The sequence below is a fragment of the Triticum aestivum genome, chromosome 5D (assembly GCF_018294505.1).
Source record: "Triticum aestivum cultivar Chinese Spring chromosome 5D, IWGSC CS RefSeq v2.1, whole genome shotgun sequence".
NCBI lineage: Eukaryota > Viridiplantae > Streptophyta > Magnoliopsida > Poales > Poaceae > Triticum > Triticum aestivum.
In genome coordinates, this window is record NC_057808.1 from 92208978 (window position 1) to 92233879 (window position 24902).

Genomic DNA, 24902 nt, shown 5'->3' on the forward strand with positions numbered 1-24902 from the left:
TTAAATACCATTTGCTTTCTGTTCGCCAATTGGCTTCTGTTCGTTATGATACACTCTTTGGACTGACGGATGTGAAAGTCTTTAAGAGAGATACTCTCGAAGTGGCCTTTGTTGGAGAGTTGGATGGCAACCTTTACACGATTGATTTCTCGAAAGAGAGCACATTCCATGCAACTTGTCTAATGGCCAAGGCCGACAAGGGGTGGCTATGGCATTGCCGGCTAGCCCATGTCGGCATGAGAAATCTTCAAGATCTCTTAAAGGGTAATCACATCCTTGGACTAACCAATGTCTCTTTTGAGAAAGATCCTATGTGTAGTGCATGCATAGCCGAGAAGCAACATCAATCAAAGCACCCTGATACGTCTCCAATGTAACTATAATTTTTTATTGTTCCATGCTATTATATTATCTGTTTTGGATGTTTAATGGGCTTTAATATCCTCTTTTATATTATTTTTGGGACTAACCTATTAACTGGAGGCCCAGTGCCAGTTTCTATTTTTGCCTATTTTAGAGTTTCATAGAAAAGGAATACCAAATGGAGTCCAAATAGAATGAAACCTCCGCGATGATCTTTCTTCGACCGAAAGCAATCCAGAAGATTTGGAGTCGAAGTCTGGAACTCCACGAGGCGGCCACGAGGTAGGAGGGCGCGCCCAGGGGGGTAGGCGCGCCCCCACCCTCGTGGGCCCCTCGTAGCTCCACCGACGTACTTATTTCGCCTATATATGCTCTTATACCCTAGAAACATCAGGGGGAGCCACAAAATCACTTTTCCACCGCCACAACCTTCTGTACCCGTGAGATCCCATCTTGGGGCCTTTTCCGGAGATCTGCCGGAGGGGGAATCGATCACGAAGGGCTTCTACATCAACACCATAGCCTCTCCGATGAAGCGTGAGTAATTTACCACAGACCTTCGGGTCCATAGTTATTAGCTAGATGGCTTCTCTCTCTCTCTCTCTCTCTCTCTCTCTCTCTCTCTCTGATTCTCAATACAAAGTTCTCCTCGATGTTCTTGGAGATCTATTCGATGTAATACTCTTTTGCGGTGTGTTTGCCGAGATCCGATGAATTGTGGATTTATGAACAAGATTATCTATGAATATTATTTGGTTCTTCTCTGAATTCTTATATGCATGATTTGATATCTTTGCAAGTCTCTTCGAATTTTTGGTTTAGTTTGGCCTACTAGATTGATCTTTCTTGCAATGGGAGAAGTGCTTAGCTTTGGGTTCAATCTTGCGGTGTCCTTTCCCAGTGACAGTAGGGGCAGCAAGGCACGTATTGTATTGTTACCATCGAGGATAAAAAGATGGGGTTTATATCATATTGCTTGAGTTTATCCCTCTACATCATGTTATCTTGCTTAATGTGTTACTCCGTTCTTATGAACTTAATACTCTAGATGCATGTTGGATAGCGGTCGACGTGATGCAGAATCATTTCGGTCTACTTGACACGGACGTGATGCCTATATTCATGATCATTGCCTTAGATATCTTCATAATTATGCGCTTTTCTATCAATTGCTCGACAGTAATTTGTTCACCCACCGTAATACATGCTATCTTGAGAGAATCCACTAGTGAAACCTATGCCCCTCGGGTCTCTTTCTTATTATATTGCATCTCTTTTATTTACATCGCATCTCATTTACTATTTTGCAATCTTTACTTTTCAGTCTATACAACAAAAATACCACAAATATTTACTTTACTATCTCTATTAGATCTCACTTTTGCGAGTGACCGTGAAGGGATTGACAACCCCTTTATCGCGTTGATTGCAAGATTCTTGATTGTTTGTGCAGGTACTAGGTGACTTGTGTGTTGCCTCCTACTGGATTGATACCTTGGTTCTCAAAAACTGAGGGAAATACTTACGCTACTTTGCTGCATCACCCTTTCCTCTTCAAGGGAAAGCCAATGCATGCTCAAGAGGTAGCAAGAAGGATTTCTGGCGCCGTTGCCGGGGAGATCTACGCCAAGTCAAGACATACCAAGTACCCATCATAAACTCTTCTCCCTCGCATTACATTATTTGCCATTCGCCTCTCGTTTTCCTCTCCCCCACTTCTAAATGATTTTTGAAAAGATTTGCCCTTTTCTTTCGCCCTTCTTCCGTTCGATCTTGTGTTACCATGTGCCTTCTTTTTGCTTGCATCTTCGCTTGATAAAAGTTTATGGATCCCCATCCACTTGCTAATCTCTTTAAGAGATCCAATTATGATGAATCAATTGCTAGTGAGTTTTATGCACTAGATTATCTTCATGAAGTTTTGCTTGAAATTCGTGAATCTAAAAATTGTGATGAAGAAATTTATGAAGAGACTCACGATAGCCCCTTGAATAAAAAGCATGATTGCAATGATTTTACTATAAGTTCTATTGATGTCAATTGTGCTAATAATAATGAAAACCCTAATCTTGGGGATGCTAATTTTGCTATGTCTACTACTTGTTTCAATGATCATGATTGGGGTGATTCTTCTTATAATTTTGAAAATTTATTTAAGCCCCATGATGAATATGAGATTGATAATAATGTTTGCAATAATACTGAAAGTGGGTTTGGAAGAGTGTCAACTTTAGATCCCACATATTTGGATAATTTTCAATCTTATGAAGTTTTTGATAAAAGTGGGTTCGGAGAGGTCATGACTTTATTTTATGATAATCCCACTATTTCGAAAGAGTGTCAACTTTGCATGCATGAGGATCATGAAGAGAAAATTTTATGTGATAGTTATATTGTTGAATTTGATTATGATCTCACATGTAATTATTATGAGAGGGAAATATGGTTGTAGAAATTTTCATGTTACTAAATTACCTCTCGTTATGTTGATATTGCTAATGTTTCTTTCTTCTTCCTTGCATATGCTAGATCTTGCTTGTCTTGCTAATTTGTTTTCCTATAAAATGCCTATGCATAGGAAGTATGTTAGACTTAGATGTTATTTTCATGTGCTTCATGACGCTCCCTTCGTGTTTCAATTGCTATCTTTCATGTGAGCATCATTAAAATTATAGATGCCTAGCTAGGGGCATTAAACGATAGCGCTTGTTGGGAGGCAACCCAATTTTATTTTTGTTATTTGCTTTTTGATACTGTTTAGTAATAAATAATTCATCATGATACTGTTATGATTGTGTTTTTTGTGTTTTAATTAGTGTTTGTGCCAAGTAGAACCTTTGGGAAGACTTGGGTGAAGTCTTTGCGATCTTGCTGTAAAAAAACAGAAACTTTTGCGCTCACGAGATTAGCTGCCATTTTTTACTGGAAAGTTCTTTTAGGTTTATTCTTTTTGCAGATGATTAATAGACAAATTCCTCACGTTCACCAATTTATTTCAGAATTTTTGGAGTTCCAGAAGTATTGGAACAAGTCAGATTACTACAGACTGTTCTGTTTTTGACAGATTCTGTTTTTCGTGTGTTGTTTGCTTATTTTGATGAATCTATGAGTAGTGTCGGGGGGGTATGAACCATAGAGAAGTTCGAATACAGTAGGTTTAACACCAATATAAATAAAGAATGAGTTAATTACAGTAGCTTAAAGTGGTGGTTTATTTTCTTATACTAACGGAGCTCATGAGATTTTCTGTTGAAGTTTTGTGTTGTGAAGTTTTCAAGTTTTTGGGTAAAGATTTGATGGATTTTGGAATAAGGAGTGGCAAGAGCATAAGCTTGGGGTGACCAAGGCACCCCAAGGTAAAATTCAAGGACAATCAAAAGCCTAAGCTTGGGGATGCCCCGGAAGGCATCCCCTCTTTCGCCTTCGTCTATCGGTAACTTTACTTGAGGCTATATTTTTATTCACCACATGATATGTGTTTTGCTTGGAGCATCTTGTATGATTTGAGTCTTTGATTTTTAGTTTACCAGAATCATCCTTGCTGTACACACCTTTTGGGAGAGACACGCATGAATCGGAATTTATTAGAATACTCTATGTGCTTCACTTATATCTTTTGAGCTAGATAATTTTGCTCTAGTGCTTCACTTATATCTTTTTAGAGCACGGTGGTGGTTTTATTTTATAGAAATTATTGATCTCTCATGCTTCACTTATATTATTTTGAGAGTCTTTTAGAACAGCATGGTAATTTGCTTTGGCTATAAAACTAGTCCTAATATGATGGGCATCCAAGATGGGTATAATAAAAACTTTCATATAAAGTGCGTTGAATACTATGAGAAGTTTGATGCTTGATGATTGGTTTGAGACACGAGGATGGTGCTATTAGAGTCATGCTAGTAGATTAATTGTGAATTTGAGAAATACTTGTGTTGAGGTTTGCAAGTCCCGTAGCATGCACGTATGGTAACCGTTGTGTAACAAATTTGAAGCAGGAGGTGTTTCTTTGATTGTCTTCCTTATGAGTGGCGGTCGAGGACGAGTGATGGTATTTTCCTACCAATCTATATCCCTAGGAGCATGCGCGTAGTGCTTGGTTTTGATGACTTGTAGATTTTTGCAATAAGTATGTGAGTTCTTTATGACTAATGTTGAGTCCATGGATTATACGCACTCTCACCCTTCCACCGTTGCTAGCCTCTCTAGTACCGCGCAACCTTCACCCGTACCATAAACCCACCATTTACCTTCCTCAAAACAGCCACCATACCTATCTATTATGGCATTTCCATAGCCATTCCGAGATATATTGCCATGCAACTTTCCACCGTTCCGTCTATTATGACACGCTCCATCATTGTCATATTGCCTTGCATGATCATGTAGTTAACATCGTATTTGTGGCAAAGCCACCATTCATAATTTTTTCATACATGTCACTCTTGATTCATTGCACATACCGGTACACCGCCGGAGGCACGCATATAGAGTCACATTTTGTTCTAAGTATCGAGTTGTAATTCTTGAGTTGTAAATAAATAGAAGTGTGATGATCATCATTATTAGAGCATTGTCCCGTCTGAGGAAAAAAAGAGGCCAAAGAAGCCAATGAAAAAAAGGGGAGGCCAAAGAAGCCAAACAAAAAAGAGAGAGAGAGAAAAGGAGAGAAGGGACAATGCTACTATCCTTTTTCCACACTTGTGCTTCAAAGTAGCACCATGATCTTCATGATAGAGAGTCTCTTATTTTGTCAGTTTCATATACTAGTGGGAATTTTCGTTATAGAACTTGGCTTGTATATTCCAATAATGGGCTTCCTCAAAATGCCCTAGGTCTTCATGAGCAAGCAAGTTGGATGCACACTCACTTAGTTTCTTTTGTTGAGCTTTCATACATTTATAGCTCTAGTGCATCCGTTGCATGGCAATCCCTACTCACTCACATTGATATCTATTGATGGGCATCTCCATAGCCCATTAATATGCCTAGTTGATGTGAAACCATCTTCCTCCTTTTTGTCTACTCCACAACCACCACTCTATTCCACCTATAGTGCTATGTCCATGGCTCACGCTCATGTATTGCGTGAAAGTTGAAAAAGTTTGAGAATACTAAAGTATGAAACAATTGCTTGGCTTGTCATCGGGGTTGTGCACGATTTGAATATTTTGTGTGACGAAGATGGAGCATAGCCAAACTATATGATTTTGTAGGGATGAACTTTCTTTGGCCTTGTTATTTTGAGAAGACATGATTACTTTGTTAGCATGCTTGAAGTATTATTATTTTTATGTCAATATTAAACTTTTGTCTTCAATCTTTTGGATCTAAAGATTCATGCCACAATAAAGAAAATTACATTGATAATTATGTTAGGTAGCATTCCACATCAAAAATTTTGTTTTTATCATTTACCTACTCGAGGATGAGCAGGAATTAAGCTTGGGGATGCTTGATACGTCTCCAACGTATCTATAATTTTTTATTGTTCCATGCTATTATATTATCTGTTTTGGATGTTTAATGGGCTTTAGTATGCTCTTTTATATTAATTTTGGGACTAACCTGTTAACCGGAGGCCCAGTGCCAGTTTTTTTTGCCTATTTTAGAGTTTCACAGAAAAGGAATGCCAAACGGAATGAAACCTTCGCGATGATCTTTCTTGGACCGAAAGCAATCCAGAAGACTTGGAGTCAAAGTCTGGAACTCCACGAGGCAGGAGGGCGCGCCCAGGGGGGTAGGCGTGCCCCCACCCTCGTGGGCCCCTCGTAGCTCCACCGACGTACTGCTTTCGCCTATATATACTCTTATACCCTAGAAACATCAGGGGGAGCCACGAAACCACTTTTCCACCGCCGCAACCTTCTGTACCCGTGAGATCCCATCTTTGGGCCTTTTCCGGCGATCTGCCAGAGGGGGAATCGATCACGGAGGGCTTCTACATCAACACCATAGCCTCTCCGATGAAGCGTGAGTAGTTTACCACAGACCTTCGGGTCCATAGTTATTAGCTAGATGGCTTCTTCTCTCTCGTTGATTCTCAATACAAAGTTCTCCTTGATGTTCTTGGAGATCTATTCGATGTAATACTCTTTTGCGGTGTGTTTGCCGAGATCCGATGAATTGTGGATTTATGAACAAGATTATCTATGAATATTATTTGGTTCTTCTCTGAATTCTTATATGCATGATTTGATATCTTTGCAAGTCTCTTCGAATTTTTGGTTTAGTTTGGCCTACTAGATTGATCTTTCTTGCAATGGGAGAAGTGCTTAGCTTTGGGTTCAATCTTGCGGTGTCCTTTCCCAGTGACAGTAGGGGCAGCAAGGCACGTATTGTATTGTTGCCATCGAGGATAAAAAGATGGGGTTTATATCATATTGCTTGAGTTTATCCCTCTACATCATGTCATCTTGCTTAATGCGTTACTCCGTTCTTATGAACTTAATACTCTAGATGCATGCTGGATAGCGGTCGATGTGTGGAGTAATAGTAGTAGATGCAGAATCGTTTCGGTCTACTTGACACGGACGTGATGCCTATATTCATGATCATTGCCTTAGATATCTTCATAATTATGCGTTTTTCTATCAATTGCTCGGCAGTAATTTGTTCACCCACCGTAATACATGCTATCTTGAGAGAAGCCACTAGTGAAACCTATGGCCCCATGGCCTCTTTCTTATTATATTGCATCTCTTTTATTTACATCGCATCTTGTTTACTATTTTGCAATCTTTACTTTCCAATCTATACAACAAAAATACCAAAAATATTTACTTTACTATCTCTATTAGATATCACTTTTGCGAGTGACCGTGAAGGGATTGACAACCCCTTTATCGCATTGGTTGCAAGGTTCTTAATTGTTTGTGCAGGTACTAGGTGACTTGTGCGTTGTCTCCTACTGGATTGATACCTTGGTTCTCAAAAACTAAGGGAAATACTTACGCTACTTTGCTGCATCACCCTTTCCTCTTCAAGGGAAAGCCAACGCATGCTCAAGAGGTAGCACACCCACCCAAGAATATTGTGTCTACTTCAAGGCCTTTGGAGCTCCTTCATGTGGATCATTTTGGGCCTCCGTCATGGGATAGTCTTGCTGGGAAAAAGTATGGGCTTGTCATTGTTGATGATTACTCAAGATATACATGGGTCTTCTTCCTCAAGTCCAAGGATGAGACGAAGATCACCTTCATTGATTTTGCCAAGCAAGCACAATGCAAGTTTGACAAAGAAATCTTGGCAATAAGAAGTGATAATGGCTCTGAGTTCAAGAACTACACCTTGGAAGAATTTCTTAGTGATGAAGGGATTGAGCATCAATATTCAGCTCCATACACTCCTCAACAAAATGGTGTAGAAGAAAGGAAGAACCGCAAACTTGTGGAGATGGCGAGGTCCATGTTGGATGAATACAAGTCCCCACATAGTTTTTGGGCCGAGGCTGTCAACACCGCATGCCATGCATCAAACCGGCTCTTCCTCCGCACAATATTGGAAAAGACTCCATATGAGCTCCTAACTGGGAACAAGCCAAATGTCAAGTACTTTCGTGTATTTGGGTGTAAATGTTTCATCCTCAACAAAATAGAACGGTTGGGAAAATTTCAATCCAAAACAATTGAGGGAATATTTGTTGGCTATGGATCAAACTCTCACGCCTATAGAGTCCACAAAAAATCCAATGGATGTATTGTATAAACTTGCGATGTGGTGTTTGATGAATTTAATGGCTCCCATGGGGAGCAAGTTGATCTAAGTGATGTAGGTGGAGAAGATTCTTCTCAAGATATTCTGACCATGGGTGTTGGTGCACTTCTTCCAATGGAACGGGAACCTCATGATGATGAAGAAGAAGATGGAAGTCTCACACATCAACAAACTACTTCAACACCTATACCATCACAAGCTCCTATTGCTCAACCAATGCCCTTAGTTCAAGTGCAAGAAGATGATCAAGTTCCTCTTCATGATAATTCTCATGAACAAGATCATCATCAAGGGCAAGAGCAAGAAAGTGCAATCATTGATGATGAACCTCAACAAATGCAATACGAAGAAGAAGATCTTCCACCACATATTAATGATCCATATGTTGAGGACGTGGATGATGGACATGAAGTTGAACCCCGCAAAACCTTAACCTCCATCATGCCTCGAGTGGCCGGTCGTGTTGATGTTGACAAAATTCTCACCGGCATATCGGAAGGTAGAGTCACTTGTAAACATTTGTGCTCACTTCTCATTTGTGTCTTGTGTTGAGCCTCTAAAGGTACAAGATGCATTGATGGACAACGATTGGCTCGTTGCTATGCAAGAAGAGTTGAACAGTTTTGAACGCAACCAAGTGTGGTCATTAGTTGAGAGGCCAACTACGGAGCACAATTTCATTGGAACAAAATGGATTTTCAAGAACAAGCAAGATGAGAATGGTGTAATCATCCGTAACAAGGCAAGGTTAGTGGCACAAGGGTACTCACAAGTTGAAGGTTTGGACCTTGGTGAGACCTTTGCCCCCGTTGCCCGTCTTGAATCCATTCGCATCTTACTTGCTTATGTTGCTTTCAATGGGTTTACATTACATCAAATGGATGTGAAGAGTGCTTTCCTTAACGGTCCTCTACAAGAAGAAGTATATGTATCAAAACCACCTGGGTTCGTTGATCCTGATCACAAAGACTATGTGTATAAACTTCATAAGGCGGTTAAGCATATTCTTAGATACCTTGTTCACACCCCAAAGTTGGGTCTATGGTACCCCAAGGATGCTAAGTTTGATCTCATTGGGTACACGGATGCGGATTGGGCTGGAGACAAAGTGGATCGTAAGTCCACCTCCGGTGCATGTCAATTTCTTGGACGCTCCTTGGTAAGTTGGTCCTCGAAGAAACAAAATTGTGTTGCCCTCTCCATCGCCGAAGTTGAATACATTGCAACCGCTAGTTGTGCAACTCAATTGCTATGGATGAGGCAAACTTTGAAGGATTACGGTATCACCTATAGAAATGTGCCTCTTCTATGTGATAATGAAAGTGCCATCAATATTGCTGAGAACCCCAAAGATCATACCCGGACCAAGCACATTGATATTAATTAGGTATCATTTCTTGAGAGATCATGTGGAAAAAGGTGACATTGATATTGCTCATGTTGGCACAGATATGCAACTTGCACACATTTTCATCAAGCCATTGGATGAAGCAAGGTTTTGTCAACTTAGGCGTGAACTTGGTATCTTGGAGCTTGACAACATTATGTGAAATCTAGTACCCATACATGCATTCTCATAATGTCTTGTCTTGATGTAGGCATATATTTAGGGGAGACACTCAATTCATGAGTACTCTCACCCTACATAATGCATAAATAGAAAAAACACTCTCAAAGCTATCGTGGTCTATTTTTGAACTATGGTGCTTTAAAATGGTGGAGTCGTGACTATGTACCCAAAAGTCGCAATTTTGTGGTACTAAGTCACATATGCTCAAACATGGTGACTTCAGTCACCGCTCGTGGATTGCGTATATGAACCTTTTCTTATTTCATATTGTTGGGATATTATTGCATATCTTAGTATGGCCATCGTTTACTCAAGTTTTCATTCCTACGTACTCTAAATCTCCTTGGCGGAGTCTATATCGATATGTTTTAGTTGGCCCCTCCTCCTTACAAAATCTTCTCCTGATTGGGCTCTCTATCCAGTGGACGTACATCCGGCTCCGCAGCCGGACATCCGGGCCCTGGCAGGATTCTGCTGCTAATCTATCCCATCGAGAGCCTCCAGTGGCCGGACATCGGGGCCCTAGCCGGACATCCGGGCCCTAGACCTTTTGCGCTCAAACTTCTTCACGCCGGATATCCGGGCTTGGACCCCGGATGTCCGGCCCGTCGGCCCTGGATTTCTGCTCTCTGACCTCCGCCCGCCGGATATCCGGGCTTGGACCCCGGATGTCCGGCCCGTCGCTCGCAACCACACAAAACAGGGGAGGGTTCGGGATTTGGGGGCAGTTCCCCATTCTCTCCCTTTTCTCTCCCCATCTCTTCCAACAGCCGCCACCGCCGGGCTGTGCTCCGGCGCTGCCCCGTCCTCCGGCCCCGATCTCCTGCCCACGGCTTCTTCTCCTCCCGATCTACGTTTCCATCCAATCCATTTCTTGGGTTGTGGTGTGAATCACTCAGGAGGGACCGGTGACTTGTGGATCGACCGTCAGAGTTCGTCATGGTGCGTACCAAGCAATGCGGCCCTCCTCCTTCTTCCAGGGGTATGGATGCCATCTACTCTTTCCTCTTCTTCTTGTTTTTGACCCAACCATCCTAGGGTTTCATTATCTCTCATGACTATCATGGTGAATATATCTCTCTAGAGATTTGATGTCACATTCCTAGGCTAAAAATACTCTATGTACTTGGCTAAACAACTTAATCATGGGCATGTCAATATTTTGATCTACCACTTGGACTTGTCCTATGGTCATGTTCGAAAATATTCATCCCATTGTTTAATTTGGCTTACCTTGTTTCATACTTTTTGACTCCTTCTCATCGTCACCCTTATCATGTATCTGTTTCAGTCGATCGCCGACAAGGTTCCACCGACTCCGATGAACATGCTCGACCTAAGAAGAAGAATACCACCACTAAGAAGAATCGTCGGGCCCCATCCCCTAGTCCGTCAGCCTCTGATCCGGATGATGTGGACTATGTTGGGGAAGAAGAGGAAGAAATTGCCCCCAGGAGCTCTGTTGGTCAGTCAAAACCGGGCACCCGGAGGGGGCCCGTGCCTCAGGTTCGAGGCTCTACTATACCTGTTGCCCATGGTCGCCACATCTCCATGGAGATCCCTTTCAGCGGGAATCGCCCCATTCACGATTTCACGATCGTGGGGGCTGGTCCATACCTTGAGTTTCGCCGGGACATCAACCAGTTTGAGATGAGGGTTGATGCTGAGGATCCACGGTTTCGTACTCGCATGCAGCAGGACCTCTATTCTAGCTTCGTCCGTGACCGTTGACTTGCTCCTCAAAAATTCTTGGATCTTCAATTCATGCGTGATCATCCTGCCATGTTTCCTAACAACCCGGTCAAGATCATTGATGATATGACTCTTGGTCCAGCCATGACTTTCAAGTGTGATTGGAATGAAGCGGCCATCCTCCAGTTCTATGCCACTTGCTTCTTTGGTCCAGACAACACTCTCACATGGATGACCGATGACACTACGCTGAGCATCACCTATGATCAGTGTGTTCAGATTTTGGGCCTCTCCGGTGTTGGCCATCACATCCACAGTATGGATCCATAGTATAAGCCCAAAGGGATTGATGCGTGCATGCCTCTTGTTAAGCCTGTCACTCAGCTCACTCCAGAGGAATGTGAATATCCTCTCAATGAGGTATCCATCTTCCGGGCTCCTTACTACATTCTCTATCAGTGTGTGCTTCGCACTCTCTATCCTAAGAAGGGAGATCGCTCAAGGGCTAGCACTATTGCATTGATTTGATGGTTCGTATGCATGACAAACCTACTGAGCCTCTGGACACAGCTCATTACATTTGGCATGAGATCCGTCTTTCTAGTTTTATTCAGATGCGACAATTCCCTCATGCTCCATTCATTCAGTCTTGAATTGATCACTCTGCTCCCTTTGCCGTAGTTAAGACTGTTGTGCACTCCTCTTGGAAACCCCCTACTCACATGCGCATGCTGGCTCCTGCACCGTCTGTAGCTCCTACTCAGCCTAGGAGGTCCACTAGTGGGACTCAGCCCACGGGTTCCTCTGTTCCATCTTCCTCGACCGCTCCTCGTGGTCGTCTTGCCTCGTTCTTGGGCAAGGGCCAGTCTGCTATTATGAAGGCAATCACGTTCAACTGTCAGCAAAATCATGATGTGCAGAAGCGCCTCATCATTTTGAAGAATCAGCTCAAGCAGTGCCTCCATGACCGTGGGAGTCCCGTGAGTGATGATGATCCTATTCCTGCGGCTCCATCCACTTCCACCTTCGGTTTCCCGTCTCGTGACGTGTACGCCGAGTTCTTTGTTGATGATGATTACATCCGCCAGGAGTGACCGAGTCCGTCTAGTTCTTCGCCCCTTTTTACTTGTTGCTGTCAAAGGGGGAGAAGTAGTATCTTAGGAGTGTCATGCTATGTGTTGGTTGTGTACTTGATCGTTTGAGACTATGTTATTATCCTTGTGGCTATAAAATATTTTAGTATATGTGTTATGATGCTTTCATATGTGCATCTCTCTCACATTTATATCTCTTTGAGCTACATATACCACCATGAGAGGTTGTGCTATACATCCTAACATATTCATCTCATGCACACAATGAGGCGGAGCTAAAAGCAAATAGAAACATAAACATATTTTGTATTTTTTGCTCTCATGATTGTCAATGCTAAATTCAATTATTCCATCTATGATACTACATGTATGATTGTCATCAACAAACAAAAAGGGGGAGATTGAAAGTGCAATCATGCCCTTACATCATGTTTTGATGTTGATGACAATATACATGTAGGGGACTAACTATGTTTGTCAAGTAAATCTCAGGTGTTAGTCCCCGATTCATCAAAGTGTGTGGATTAAGAGCATACGAAGTGATTTTACTCGGGGATGAAGTATCAAAATTGGTTACATGTTTGTTTCCTTGAGTATAGGATCCCGCACTATTAAGAGGGGGTCGATAGGGTTAGTTAAAGGCTTGCTCTTGCCACAAACCTTCTTCCCCAAAATGCTTTAGTTCCATCTTTATTCTCTCTGGCATGTTCTGTCTCTGGCCTGCCGGATGTCCGGGCCTCATGTCGGATATCCGGCCTGCTCGCCAGATATCCGGACCTAGCTATCCAGAGAGCACCGTGTGCCGGTGTTGTTTGCCGGATGTCCGGCCCTCTATGCCGGATGTCCGGGCCTTCCTTGCCGGACGTTCGGCCTATGCTATCCAGAGACCGTTTCAATATGGTGAACTTGCCGGATGTCCGGCCATGTGCCGGATGTCCGGCGTTTCCTGATATGCCGGATGTCCGGGCTTGGCCCCCGGATGTCCAGCCCCTCTGTTCTTACCTCTGTTTCTGCTCTGTTCTTCAAGTGCCTCGCCACGCCGGATGACCGCCCCCCTTGCCCGGATGTCCGGTCTGCCCGTTCACTTGTGCCACAACGACCATATTTGTGCTCACACTATATATAGCCCTCCTCCCCCTCGGGAGAGGGTTGACCATTCACTTTGAACAAACCCTAGAACACATTTCACTCTCTCTCTCACTCCTCCACATCAAATCTTAGATCCCCAAGGGATTTGAGAGCATTTGAGAGAAATTGTCCGATCAAGTGATAGATCCACTCCTTCCTTTTCTTTGCACCAAAGGAATTTGTGATTTGAGGAAGTCTTGAGTTTTTCCCCATCGTTCTTGTTACTCTTGGAGGTTGGAGACTCCTAGGCGGTAGGAGTCTTTCGAAGAGGAATCGACCATTGTGATTATCCCCGGAAAAGTTTGTGAGGGTTTGGAGACCACCCCAAGGTCTACCACTAGTGGTTGAGAAATGCCTCTGTGGTGTTGTCTCAAAGGGAGAATAGGGTGAGCCTTCGTGGTAACATCCACCTCTCTAACCGTGACGTAGCTTCCCTCCAAGGAAGTGAACATCGGCATACATCCTCGTCTCCCGGAGTTGCGGTTATTCCTAACTCTAACTCTCTACTTGTGGTTACTTGTCTCTTAGCACTTACTTATATCATATTGTGCTTGCTTTCTCTCATACTTGTGTTACTTGTTTATCTTGCTTAGCTCTTAACATCATACTTGCAATTGTTAGGCTCACCTTCATATTCCGCATTATTGCCTAAAATTTCTAAGTAGTAATTAAAATTTGTAACTGTACCTACTCACCCCCCCCCCCCTCTAGGTCCATCTTGATCCTTTCAAGGACCCTTTAGTTTTTTTTTTGCACAACCTGCATTTCAAAGTATTTCATCCTAAAAATTTATACACATACACATCACATCCTTGTATACTTGGTAAAAATCAGATTATTAATTTTTTGAACCAAGAAGTTTGAATTTTGAATTTTTCGAAAATTTCAGGCTCCATGGAGGCCGAACTGCAAAACGCTCTACTCTCTTTAAAACCATTATTACAAAGGCCCAATCTTCTAGCGAATCTGCTAGCCGCTCAAGACTTCCACCATCTTGGTGTTTCCTGTAATACAATGCGGAGCGGTGTCGGAGACGTGGCAATGGTTGCGATAATCAGCTCTTCTTCAGCGTGTTCGTGAAATTGCCTCAACTAGTCTGTTGCTGCAATGGCGGGGGCCGGTAGTGTAGATGGCGGGCAGCAGGTTGTTTGTTCAGTTATCTTCTGCAGCGGCAGCCATGCCTAGTTCTCTGTTGCAATTCTTTGTCAGAGTAAGGGCCGATCTTCATTTAGCTCCACCGGACTTCCACAGTGGATTGAGTCAACGTTCACCTACGGCAAAGTCGTTTGCTCAATGTTATGGATGGTTATGACATTACTAGAGGAGAGACGATGATGTCGCATGCTATCTCATTGAGGCTCTGTAATGGTGTGAGTGCGAATCTTTGTGTGCCACTTAGCAGTTGTGAAGGTTTTTCACCCGTTTTTTCATAATTAACTAGGCAATCTGATTTTCGCTCGGTTTTTCATAATTAACTTTACAACTCTTTTCTTATTGCAGGAATCCTGCCATTCCAAAAATAATAATACAATGACCTGCACTGCACTGCCCTATGGAGAGAAAAGGATTTTCCAGCGTCCCTCTCAAGAGTCAAGATTGTGCTTACAACTGTACAAGTAGAAAAGTAGGAATACTATAGCATTGGCGCCTGTACCATGGCTCTGAGAGACTATGCCCGTACTTTACAGATGTGCAGTTCAATAGATGCTTTTGTGGAGCATGAACAAACCAGATTTCATGATACAAATATTCACAAGCAATCATTGAGCTGCACATTTGTCAAGTACACGCTACTCCCACAAAAACTTCAAAAGGCTACCTACAGGCTAGTTAAAATACAAGTGAAGTCGAAAGGAGCTATACAGTGTTAGATCATTTGCAAACGCAGCGTGTCATGGTACAATAGCCTTCAGATTATTTAGCAGCGACTTTGCTGCAAGCTTTTTGGCGACAATCTTATCAGGGCCAGTTTCTGTTGCCGAGTAGGTAGTGCCTTCTACCTGTACCTCCACAACCACCGAAGATACTCCATCTTTATGGGCCTTTGTGTAAGAACTGCTATAAGACCTGCGAGCACAAAATTCCTGCAGCAGTTTCACTGGGTCACGCTCAACCGTCTCCGGCGTCGCAAGAGGCTCCAATAGCTGTTTCATGCTTTTCCAAACCACCTCTTTGTCATACTTGCTGTCAAGATAAATGGCACCAGCTAATGATTCAATAACATCCCCAAGAACCTGTTTTGTTTGCAAATAAGCAGCAGGCAAAACATCAGTTATGTGACGGAAATGAAAAGAATCCACAAGTGGACAAAATATAGGATGCATATGAAAATCTAGAAACTGTATCCAGATTAGAAAGCCTATAGAGCAACCACGTCTCAAGACTCTCTCAACAATAGTAGTTCTGAACACCCTGCACGTTTTAGAACTTGAATTTGTATTTCAACTCATATTCTAGTCCAAAGCTAATGAACAAAGAGCATGTTGAAGGGAAAGAGGTGATAGTTTTGTCATCAGCCATTGCCTTATCCCTATTAGATACGTGATTCAATAACCTGAATCGAATATTTGTTATCCAGGCAATGATGTGTATTTGCATAACAAAAATGTAAGCCAAGCAAATTTGGATCGGTAATAGGTCGCCTACAGTCGCACTCAAAAGTTGGAAGGTCATGTTTTACAGATTAAAATAAGGAACTGCACAGTAACCAGTACCAGCCTAGGTTGGCTGCGAGTCTGGTGATTTTGTATCCCTGTCTTGCAACCATGGAATGACTGGTACATATGTTTTGAGGGGTTACTGAAAGAGTACAGGCAAATACCAGACCAAGCAAAAGCAGAAGTGCAAGAAAGCATGGAATGAATAATAACTATACGGATCAAAATCATCAAACAGAAGAAGAGCACCTTGGGTAGACCAATGCCAGCTTCCCAACCATGTGATGGACCTGTAAATGGCTGCTTAAAATTCTCAAAGTAGTAAGCCATCCTTCCATGCAATTGTAATGACGAATGAAGAATGTGCTTGTTTAGTCCTGCTTTAGCAGCTGCATGCGCATAGCAATTGTTGTTGACGGAAGCAGATCTAAGATCTGTCAACAATTCTGGAGTACATTCAGGGTACTGATTGTAGAAATATATAGTGAAGAGATGGTCCAACACAGCGTCACCGAGAAACTCAAGCCTCTGCACAAGGGCATAAAATTGTAAGAACGTCACTCAAAGAAATTACCCAACTATTTATACAGCTTGATATAGACTTCAATTCAGCTACAGTGTATATTCTTCAGAGTGCTATAATTGAATTTGCATACCAATAGACATAGCAACCAAAAGTTTCTATCAAATCTCACGTTCTCGCTAGTCGCTAGTCTTCAAAATGACTAATGTAAAGTTTTGTGGTGTCATCAAAGAACTTCTCATTCTGTCATCAGAGTGTAGAAGTGGAGGCTACCATAAAAACTGGAAGGGTCCACTTTTTGGCACCCCAATTGTATAAGTGGGCTACCATAAATCAGCTGGGTCGATTTTTGGTACATCAGTTTCAGCCCAGCCCACTAAAACATTTTAAGTGCATCTAGTTATATCTGAAACTGTCACACCTAACCTACATTTAGTGTGCCCTAGAGCTGACTGGTGGGCCAGCCAGCTGGCTAGCCAAGTGGCGTGCGTGGGTGACGATAAAAGAGGCCGCCTGTGGCCGCGAGTGGCATGCGCGTGCTGACACTTTTCCTGTACCTCAAGCATTCCTCTGAAATCGCATCTTTCCTTCTTCCTCTCCAAGTCTCGCTCTCGCTCTCCCCTCCCTCTCTCGATCCAGATCTTCCCCTCCTTCCTGGGTTCGTTACAGTTGGTATCCAGAGCCAGGTTCGCCAAAAAAAATTTCTCCCTTGTGTTCGATTGAGGATCGGTAACATCCACCGCGCCGGTGCGAGCTGCTCCAGCAAGCCGCGCAAAATCCGTCACGGGGTTCGATCCCCTTCAGCACAAGACCACGGCTCCTTCCAAGGCTTCGGCGGCGACACGGCAAGTGCTGGCCGCCATGGACGAGGGGAACACCAGCATCACCAAGATGCCTGAAGCCCTGCTCTCCAAGGTCGATGAGCAGAAGGCAGCGCATGAGAAGCAGATCGAGCTGCAGGCCGCCTTCAACGCCCAGATCTCGCAGCAGGTGCGCGGTCTCTCTCGGCAGATCGATCTGACCCAAGCGGACCTCGACGCCACGCGCAAGACGGTGGAAGGGTCGGCCTCTCCGACGGGCTCGGTCACCACGCACCTCCACCAGCCCGCTCAGCAGCAGCAACCTCCACCTCCACCTCCGCCTCCACCGTCACCGCGCCCCGTCCCCGACCCAGCGCGCCCGTCCTCGTCCCACGCGCGTCTGGGTGACCACCGTCCGCCGCTCATTCCGGTGCCTCCGCACGGCGGGTTCGTCGCCCGCGGCGACCGCTTCTCCGACGGGCTACCACACCAACGAATACCACAAGCCCCCCAAGCACGACTTCCCCAAGTTCGATGGTACAGCACCTTACCTGTGGCTGGATCGCTGCCTCGCCTACTTCGAGCTCTACAAAGTGGCCTCCCACCACTGGGTCGCCACCGCCGCGCTCTACATCAACGGCCAGGCCGCGCACTGGCTACAGGCGTTCAGGCAAACGCACCGCAACATCACGTGGGATCTCTTCACCACGGCAATTCTGGAGGAGTTCGGCGCGGACGAGTTCAAGGTGGTGATGCACAAGCTACTTCAACTCCGGCAAACGGGCACCGTCACCGAGTACCGTGCAGCGTTCGACGAGCAGATGTACCACCTCCTTGCGCTCGACCCATCGATCAACACAAAATTCTTCGTGACGCAGTTCCTCCTCGGCCTGAAGGACGAGCTACGCGCTCCGGTGCGCCTTCAGGCACCCTCCGGCATCACGCGCGCCTCTGTGCTCGCACGCATCCAGGAAGAGGAACTGGGCACGACCCGCGCGCGCCCGCGCATCACTCCGTCCGGCCGACCGCCCCCAGCAGCAGCAGCAGCACCACCTCAACGAGCTGCAGCTGCCCCGATCCGTGCCCAGGGAGACGAGTACGCGCGGGAGCGGCAACTGCGCGATTTTCGCCGTGCCAACAACCTCCGCTTCAAGTGCGGGGATCGCTACTCCAGAGAGCATCGCTGCGCCAGCACGCGCAGCTACTCACCATCAGAGTCGGAGACCACGGCGAGGTCCTCTCGGACGACACCATCCACGCCTTGCAGCTGCTCGACGACCAAGGACCGGTCGTGCAACCGCCTGCACCGATCGTGGACGCGCCGGAATGCTGTCTCCTCTCGTCGCAAGCACTCGACGGCACGGACTCGGCAACCACAATCCAGTTGCGCGCGCCGGTGGGGAACCAAGTCATGCTCCTGCTGCTCGACTCGGGCAGTACCCACAGTTTTGTGAACAAGGCCTTCGTCGACCGCCTCGGCCTCGCCTCTAAAGAAATGCCACCGGCAGAGGTGCGCGTGGCCAACGGCAACAAGCTCACCTGCAACCGCATTGTGCCGGCCCTCAAGTGGTGGATGCAGGGCCACACCTTCGAGACGCCCATGCGCGAGCTGGAGATCGGAGCGTACGACGGCATTCTGGGGATGGACTGGCTCGCCCAGCACAGTCCAATGACTTATCACTCGCAAGACAAATGGGTCAAGTTCCAGCACGACGGTGAAGAGGTCACTCTGCGGGGTGTGCCAACCAAGACGGCCACCACTCTCAAAGCAGTCGAACCCGACGAGCTACGCAAGATGATCGCCGGGAACGATGTCTGGGCCATGGCCATGGTGGACACCTACAGTCCCACGGCACGCCCAGCTCGCAAGTGTCCAAGCCAAACTCCGCTCGCCGACCTGCTCGAGGAGTTCACCGACGTGTTCGCGGCACCGCAGGGGCTCCCTCCTCTCCGCCAGTACGACCACGCTGTCACACTGGTGGAGGGCACGGTCCCCGCGAACACGCACCCCTACCACTACTCGCCGCTCCAGAAGGACGAGATCGAGCGCCAGGTCAAGGAGATGCTGGACTCCGGTGTGATCACACACAACGTCAGCCCGTACACCGTGCCGATCCTGCTGGTCAAGAAGAAGGACGGCACATGGCGATTCTGCGTCGACTATCGCCGTCTCAATGATGCCACCGTCAAAAACAAATTCCCTCTACCCATCATCAACGAGCTGCTCGATAAACTGGCCGGCGCAGCGGTGTTCTCCAAGCTGGATTTGCGCGCTGGTTACCACCAGATCAGGATGCGAGAGGAGGACGAATCCAAGACGGCGTTCAAGACACACCACGGGCATTTTCAGTTCAGGGTCATGCCGTTCGGCCTCACGAATGCGCCCGCCACATTTCAGTGCCTGATGAACGCCATCTTTGGTAAGTATGTCCGCAAGTTCGTTATCATCTTCCTGGATGATATCCTTGTCTTCAGCGAGACCATGGAAGAGCACCTGGAGCATCTGCGCATCGTCTTCGAACTGCTCCGCGCGCACCAGCTCTACATCAAGGAATCCAAGTGCACCTTCGCCTGCGACCACATCGACTACCTCGGCCACGTGATCTCCAAGGTAGGCGTGGCCACGGACAAGGAGAAGACGCAGGCCATGGAGCAATGGCCGACTCAGACAAACGCCACGGAGCTGCACGGCTTTCTGGGCCTCACTGGCTATTACAGAAAGTTCGTGCCACACTACGGCATCATCGCGAAGCCGCTAACGCAGCTGCTCACCAAGAAGGGGTTCTCATGGACCGACCAAGCACAAACGGCGTTCGACATGCTCAAGCAGGCCATGGTCACCACCCCGGTCCTAGCGCTGCCAAACTTCGAGCGGCCGTTCACGATCAAGGGGGTGCGCAACCAGAAGATGTCCACCTACGAGAAGGAGTTCCTCGCCGTGATGATGGCCGTCGACAAGTGGCGCCAGTACCTGCAGCGCGGCCCCTTCGACATCGTCACGGACCACAAGTCGCTCTGCAACCTCGGCGAGCAGCACCTAGAGACAGAGCTCCAACGCAAGGCCATGGCGAAACTGGTGGGCCTCCAATTTCTTTTCCAGTACAGGAGAGGACTCGACAACGACGCCGCTCTCCGCGTGCCAGCCAGCCTGGGTACAAGAGGTGATCAACTCCTACGCCACCGACGCCGACACCCAGGAGCGACTACAGCAACTCGCCGTGCACAGCCCCGGCGAGCATGGCTACGAGCTCTACCGAGGCACCATCAGGCGCCAGGGCCGCCTCTGGATTGGGGCCAATTCGGCACTGTGCACCAAGCTCATCGCCGCGCTGCACTGCAGTGGGTGGCCACTCCGGCACCACTGCCACCTACGAGCGAGTGCGCAGACACTTTGACTGGCAGGGACTCAAGCGCGACGTCGACGAATTTGTGCAGCAGTGCGCGGTGTGCCAACAGGCCAAACACGAGCACGTCAAGCCGGCCGGTCTCTTGGCCCCGCTGCCCATTCCGGCCGCGCCCTGGGAGGATCTAACCATGGATTTCGTCGAAGGCTTGCCGCGCTCGGAAGGCTGCGACACGATCATGGTGGTCGTCGACCGCTTCACCAAATTCGCGCACTTCGTCCCCCTGCGTCATCCCTTCAACGCCACGCAAGTGGCGCGCGCGTTCTGGGATAACGTGGTGAAGTTGCACGGCATTCCATCATCCATTGTCTCCGACCGCGACAAGATCTTCACAAGCCACCTCTGGCGCGAGCTGCTCGCCGGAGCGGGCACCAAGCTGCTCTACTCGACAGCCTATCACCCCCAGACGGACGGCCAGAGCGAGCGGGTGAATCAATGCATGGAGATGTACCTCCCGTGCGCGGTGCACGACTCGCCGCACAAATGGCGCTGGCGGCTACCAATGGCCGAGGTTTGGTACAACTCGGACATTCCACGCCTCGCTCAATGGCACGCCCTTCAAGGCCCTCTACGGCAAGGAAGCCAACCTCGGAGCAATGGCGTCGTGGGCGGATACAGCGCCGGCTGACGAGGAGATGGATTGGGCGGCGCAGACCGCGCACATACGCGCCCAATTGGAGCGGGCTCAGCGCCGGTTCAAGAAGAACGCCGACCACAATCGCACCGAGTGCCACTTCCAGGAGGGAGAACAGGTGCTGCTCAAGCTCCAGCCCTACGCCCAGCGTTCGGTGGTCAACCGCCCGTGCACCAAGCTCACCTTCAAGTACTTCGGCCCCTACAAGATCCTCGAGAAGATCGGATCGCTCGCCTACAAGCTCGACCTGCCGCCGGAGAGCCAGGTCCACCCCGCCTTCCACGTCTCGCAGTTGAAGCCATTCACACCTGACTTCACGCCAGTGTACGGGGAGCCACCCAAGGTGCCGGATCTCTCCATCGACACCCTCACACCTACGAGAATCCTGGATCGGCGCATGATGAAGCATGGAGACGCGCCGGTGGTGCAGATCAAGGTCCAGTGGGGCACCGGCGACGCCACTCCGACGGCGTGGGAAGATTACGACGTGCTCCGTCACCGTTTTCCGTCAGCAGCGCTCTAGACGGAGGCAGACAACGGCGCGGACATTGAGGAAGAAGAAGAAGCAACGCCTTAAGGAGGGAGGAATGTCACACCTAACCTACGTTTAGTGTGCCCTAGAGCTGACTGGTGGGCCCAGCCAGCTGGCTAGCCAAGTGGCGTGCGTGGGTGACGATAAAAGAGGACGCCTGTGGCCACGAGTGGCATGCGCGTGTTGACACTTTTCCTGTACCTCAAGCATTCCTCTGAAATCGCATCTTTCCTTCTTCCTCTCCAAGTCTCGCTCTCGCTCTCCCCTCCCTCCCTCGATCCAGATCTTCCCCTCCTTCCTGGGTTCGTTACAGAAACATCAATATGCAAAATCTAAATTTGTGATTACATAAGCCAGACATGGTGTAGTAACAAAAAGATCTTACTCGCAGACTACTAATCTTATCTCTAATCTGAACTAAATGGTTTTACTTATGAACAATGTAAATGGAGGATCTGCATGCAAGAATTCCACAAGGTACTGCTTATTTGAACAGTATCAGAGCCACTGCAGCTTGCACATGACACCGTTCACTGGCGGAGCTACAGCCAGGCCAAATGGCCATGGCCCGCCCAGCCAATAGCGAAAACAGTGAGGGGTTAAGATCAGACTGGGTCATGAGAGGACAAATAGTGGCCTTTCCTTTGTACTAGCCCGCCCAGATTCAATACTATAGCTCCGCCACTGACACCGTTCACAGTTATTTATCCATCAAGCAAACTTGTTAGGTGAGTCAATAATTCTCTTCTTGAATGAGCAAAAATATGTGTTGTATTTCCCGACATTTTTAAAAGGTTAATATAATATAATACTACCTCCGTCCTGGTTTATTGGTCCCCATTGTATTCTGTGTCAAATTTTGACCATAAATTTAACAAATAAAATGTTCATGCATGTCACCAAAAATTATATCATTGAAGACTGTTTAAATACGAATCCAACTATATTATTTTTGTTGACATGCATTAATATTTTGTCAGTTTAAATCTTTAGTCAAAATTTGACACAAATTACGAAGGGGGCTAATAAACCAGGACGGACTTAGTACTGTCATGTACTCCCTCCATCCCATAGTATAAGAACGTTAAGCTTGAAAAACATTCTTATACTATGAGACAGAGTAGTATTTCATTAGGCTTAGTCTTGTATCCTCAATAATTATCTTCTTGAATGAGCATACATATGCGTTGTTGTGTTTCCTGACACTTTTAAAATGTTAATATAATACAATAATGTCATATATTTCATTATGCTTAGTCTTGTATGGATATAGTTCAGCTGGATATTAACTACTATAGTAGATTATATTCATGTATATCACAATATATGAAAAATGCATTAAATATTATTTTCTATAGACTTCATGCATTAAAGAAACTTAGTGTGGTTGCATAGCCAATTTATCCCACAGGCAGGCACGTTGTGCCATGGTTACCACTTACCAGTGTAGCAACAGTGTTTATATCTTTGTACTTGATGAAGGAAGTTCTATGAAAGATAAAATAAGGAGGAGCTACTGAAACTAAGATAGAGAGGTCCAGAGGTTTTCATATCAACCTGATAGCATGCAGTAGCGCCAGCAGTCTGGTATGACCCATGTGTCAATGCTTCCACCAACAATGAGGTATCCTTGAACTCATAACCAAGAATCATTTCCAAACTTCTCACGTTGATGAACTTTTCAGATTTTAATACAATCTTCCTTTCAAGTGGAATATTGCTGTGAAATTCTATATCCAATCCTAATGATTTTAGGAAAACAAATGCAGCCTGTTCTCCGGCAGCACCAAGGTAGGCTCCAATCAACGCCTCAACTGTATCTGCTATTCTCTTACTTCTAACAGACATTTTTCTCAAAATGTGCATATCATTGGAGCTTAAAAAGGAAATTTTGCTGTTACCACACATGTCGTAACCAAGCCCTGGAATGATCCAACCTTTTGGGTTAAACTCTTCCCCTTGAATGTAACCCTGGCAACCAAACAGAAGGGGAACTAATGTTATCTAGCAACTGATAAAAAAATAATGATCATATATGAGTCTTAATTCTGTGCAGTGTGAGAAAAAAAGATGCTAGTATATTAAAGAAAAAAGGCAGCCTGGTGCACGTAGCTCCCGCTTGCACAGGGTCCGACCACTTTGGGTCTTCTGTATGCAGCCTTTCCCTGCATTTCTGCAACAGGCTATTACCAGGATTACCCGTGTCCTCATGGTCACAAGGCAACAGCTTTACCACTGCGCCAATGCTCCCCTTCGATGCTAGTATATTGTAAAAGGAAAATAACAGTGGGGCGGAAGCCTTTTTCGGTAAAAGGAAAACAAACAGCATGCAACTTTAGCAGTGAATAATTTTTGTTCACATGGAATTTATATTAGTTTGCATAAACATGGAATTTGTGTTTCATTGCATAACCTGGTCTTAGCCATGTCATACCAGAAAGTATGAACAGATATAGCAATGCCACGAATTGAATGTCTTAGCAAACCGTTCGCTGCCCAGCCCCCAGCTTAGGAAAAATCTGCACAAAAGATGACAAGAAAATTGTATCCTCGTTACCCTCCAGGAACAGCCCCGCTCACTCGTTGGCAGTTGAGCCACTGCTCAGATAGTGCATGCAAGTGGAACAGATAAGGGAAACCCCAGACCCACCAATGCTAGTGAGAGAACATAGGTCGGACCAACCTTCAGTTTTTGCATAAGGTGATGTGTCGGCTCTATATATTTGTTCCTTTGGCCTACGAATTACAACTGGAAACAGCACTTCCCTTATTTTTCCTAAGCTGTGGGC

General features: G+C 46.1%; 1 protein-coding gene across 1 annotated transcript in view; it reads right to left on the reverse strand.

Annotated features, from left to right (window-relative positions):
* Positions 1 to 15024: 15024 nt before the first annotated feature.
* Positions 15025 to 24902, reverse strand: part of LOC123119635 (endoribonuclease Dicer homolog 2a) — a 34220-nt gene continuing 24342 nt past the window's right edge. Inside the window, exons 18-20 of the mRNA XM_044539496.1 lie at positions 23671 to 24084; positions 16470 to 16748; positions 15025 to 15797 (exon numbers count right to left, since the gene is read on the reverse strand). Coding sequence (XP_044395431.1) covers positions 15456 to 15797; positions 16470 to 16748; positions 23671 to 24084 — 1035 coding nt within the window. The 3' untranslated portion in view covers positions 15025 to 15455. The remainder of the gene's footprint in view (positions 15798 to 16469; positions 16749 to 23670; positions 24085 to 24902) is intronic.